General features: G+C 37.0%; 1 protein-coding gene across 1 annotated transcript; it reads right to left on the bottom strand.

Moving 5' to 3' along the window:
• Nucleotides 1-666: 666 nt before the first annotated feature.
• On the bottom strand, nt 667-3,354 carry LOC141595352 (DNA mismatch repair protein MSH6-like). Its single transcript, XM_074415318.1, has 7 exons — nt 3,284-3,354; nt 3,096-3,198; nt 2,955-3,008; nt 2,795-2,869; nt 2,627-2,695; nt 2,268-2,496; nt 667-797 (listed from the first exon to the last, which is right to left on the bottom strand). Exons 1-7 carry the CDS (start codon nt 3,346-3,348, stop codon nt 667-669), a joined length of 726 nt encoding a protein of 241 aa, XP_074271419.1. The 5' UTR covers nt 3,349-3,354.
• Between the last annotated feature and the right edge of the window lie 609 nt (nt 3,355-3,963).

The raw sequence follows: 3,963 nt of genomic DNA, 5'->3' as shown, positions 1-3,963 counted from the left end.
AGGGAACAATTTCTTTACAATTATCCGTGTAAGTAACACAAATGTGTCTTGCTCGACATTGAGGGTAACACAAGATTCCTTGAGGATTTCGGAGCCAACAACAATCATAGAAAAGCAAACGTTCAGTAAGTTGATAGAACTTGTTGTCGTTGTTGTTTATAATTTGTTGTAGAAACAATGTCTTGCAAAAGTAGGAACACAGAAAGCCATCTGGTCAGCTTTCCGTTCAAAGCTGGCAACACCTTCCCCGAAACCTACAGATTTGAAGCAAAAGAGAAATTAGTAATATATACTCATGAACACGGATTAACTTCCATAGTGTGACGTTATCAAACAGGTTTGGTCAAAACACCATCTAATGATGCAAATTTCCGTTCTATGCAAATATGCACTTATAAAGTATAATCACGCAACGACATATAAGGGTCCAGATAGCAAGATCAGCTAATTCAGCTAATTCTACATCATATAAACACAAAATCAAACTAATTCAGAGCATTAACTTGAAAAGGCGAATAATACGTACAACTTGTCCTCCATTCTTCTCCTCCATTCATTTTCTACCTGCATCTCCTCCCATTCATTCATTTTTTGCTTCTCCCTTCTTTTCCTCTCCAACACTCCTTTGGTCAGTTAAACTCGGACATCATTTTTTCTTAACCCAAATCATCTATTGACGAATCCTAATTGTTTCTTCTCAATGGCTTTTAGGTCAGCTTCAGTGGCTAAGTTGTTTTCAAATAAGTACTCCTTCAAGGCTACAATTGGATCTCTTGTAGTGTAGTGGCCTTTCTCAGCTGCAAAGATAAAAAAAAATATAGTTCTTCAGAAGCTGCGCTACTCCAACTGTCCAACACTTCACTTTAGTTTTAGTGTCGCGTGTCGACATAGATGACACTGGGATGCATATTCAATTACTCATGCATCATTGGCTCATTGTAGTCCAAAAACCATCAAATTCCGTCATAAATAGCCAAGTTTGAGCAGAATTGATTGGAAGTACCTTTAGAAATCCTATAGTTGCGTGTATGCGAATATAACGCTACACATCTTATAGTTAAGAAACAATCTCATGGAATTTTGAGATAAATGCAACTTAGCTAGTCCAAGATTAGCTCATTTGGTACGTCAAGATATACACAATCCGACCCACACAAAGTAAATGACTACTTCAGCCTAAGGCAAGAAAAATAAGACCTCTAGCCAATTTTCCGACCAAAACTTATCGAAGATTGCTGGATGTTAAGTTTTAAGTAGGCATTTAGAACTTTTCTCACAAGTCAACACTTTTTAGTAATCACTTCCAAACCAAGTTTTTACAACTGTGTATAAATTTGAGGTCTATTTCCGTCAAAATTTTTAGTATAATCTCGGGATCTGCTATAGTTGGCTCTACTAAAAAATCAAATCAGAGCCACTCGGAGAATAACGAAGTTGGATCGAACCTTCAAAAGTCCTCCAACTACGAATGTGCATAGACGAATAACTTGACCAACAAAAAATTAAAAGACACATGAAACTCCATTTAATCATTAAGAGCCAAAGCGAACATATATATGGGGTACTATAATGGGCATTTTCACTAATCATCCATCCACACTTACTCTAAACAGCGAAGGGATCTCCTTGTTTATGCAATTAGCAATTCCAAGTCAGAGATCAACGTCCCATTTGAAAGGATAACAACAACTTGGATTCGTTAAAAAAAAATGCAAGAAAATGTTCACACACACACTGATGGTTCCTGCCACACCATTTGTTAAAGGACAAATTCAATAGCCACACCTCAAATGACCTATATCTACTTTAATTCTGCACACATTTAGCGTTTCAACTCAACTGGGTAAGTATTCCATCTCAGATTTACCATCTATTCACTAAAAAGGATTCCATCTTTTAAAATGAATTCTATACCATTTCCTAATTTTTGTTGAGGTACATCCTATCCTTTTCCAATTCAATTTACAGTGCTTCATTTTAATTTTGTTGTAATTTGATTGGTATTGACTGGAATTGTATATTTGCATTATGACGAAATCAGTATGTGAAAAAGCATCGCACGGAACATTCAAGGTATATAGACAATAATATTTCCAAAAGAAAGTGAACTAAGTTTCAAATCAATCGATCAGTGACGGTCAAGTTCAAATTAAGGCGATTACAACAATTGACCAAGAAATAATGGTGGCAAAAAATAGTGGTGGCAAAGACCAAGAAAATTGATGGAGGAAACGAATTGAGAAAATATAATTATGTAGCTGACGCACCTGGTCTTGGTGGTGTGAGAGTGAACAACAATAGTAGTCGAACCCATGCTACTCGAATACGGCATGCGCGCTCAGATGTGCACACTGAAAATGTGAACCAGATGAGATATTGAACCTGAGTAAAAAAAACAACGTATCCTCCAAACCTTATCTTTTGAACCTTCCTTTTTGTTACGGATCTCCAAATGATCGGAGTTTCCGTTTGCTCCACTACTAATACTCGATAGCCCTATCAATCCGAAAAGAAGAAAGCAAAAATAAAGCTTCAATTTCAATCTCATATTCAAGAATGAGGTGCCAGTAAACCCTAACAAGTAGCACTTAATTAGATGTAAATAACAATGAATTTGAACAATGACCTTTCTTGCTAGTTTCTCCAGATTAACTGAAAAATTCTTTTCTGGGAACCCGCAATGAGGCTGTTCTCCCTGCCAATAAGAGCAACTTAGTTCAGAATAAAAGGAATAGACAAACTATTCAACAAGAGGAACTTAAGAACATGGCCAAGACATAAGCTATATCCGCACCTTCATGTACTGAAGATCAAGTTCTTTCACGCCAACATGGGCATCCATTTCGAAAAGCTCGTAAAATTTGCCCATCTAAAACATGTAAATTACCATCAATATACTGACATTGCTAGAAAGTAGATTGGTAATTTGATATAAAGACTCGAGTATGAACTACCTTAAAGAACATAACTTTGTCCATATGCTTTGATTTAAACTCCCACCATTGTCGCTACATAAGGGCAACACATTTCAAAATCAAACAACTTCGAATAGACAGACATAACTTCTTATAGAGGATCATTAAGTGATAACTTACCTGACCGCTAGTAAGACTTTTCAGAAATTGAAGGGGCAAGTAAAGAGTTTTCGGATCATAATGTGGATCACTTGGGAGTCTCCTCTTAGCATCCCGGCGATCTCTGTATGTGATGGGGCAGTGTAAAAGCATTAGATACATGACCTGAAGCAAGGAAGTAAGATGTTAAAAGTTGAGCTCAAACTTACTTGCCCAGGAATGACAACTTTTTCTCCTCACGAATACCAAACCTCTCAAGAGCATCAGTGTCCATGCTGTCAACAACATTAGATACATGGCAGCATGGGGCAGTGTAAAAGCATTAGATACATTACCTGAAGCAAGGAAGTAAGATGTTAAAAGTTGAGCTCAAACTTACTTGCCCAGGAATGACAACTTTTTCTCCTCACGAATACCAAACCTCTCAAGAGCATCAGTGTCCATGCTGTCAACAACATTGGTAGATTTTGTCTCTACAAAATATAGTTTTTGATAAGAATAAGAAAGCAATCATATACAAGCCAAGAAACCACTTAACCAAGATAAGAGACGAGAGACGAGAAAGCAATAATGCAGTAAAGCTCATGCAATAATGATCAGCCAAATAGATTATAGATCGCACGACATAGAGACGTAGATGCATTCCCGTCTTTAAGTACAAAGCTTAACACCATATTACCAGTTCGAATTGAGGAACGGCTTAAAGGCTCTCCCATAGAGGCGAAAATGGAAGAGATACATAATTTTATACAATTCCTGAAAGTCAGGCTCTAAGAACAACAAAGCTCAGAACTTCGACTCCAGAACATATATTAGCTTTTGTTCTTGGATCCTTGCTAGTAGAGGTCCTGAAGCATTTACTTCCATTACCCATTACATACTCACATAT

Source organism: Silene latifolia, chromosome 8, assembly GCF_048544455.1.
Source record: "Silene latifolia isolate original U9 population chromosome 8, ASM4854445v1, whole genome shotgun sequence".
Taxonomy (NCBI): Eukaryota; Viridiplantae; Streptophyta; class Magnoliopsida; order Caryophyllales; family Caryophyllaceae; genus Silene; species Silene latifolia.
The sequence above is the reverse complement of the archived record's forward strand: the minus strand, read 5'-3'. Positions and strand labels throughout refer to the sequence as shown.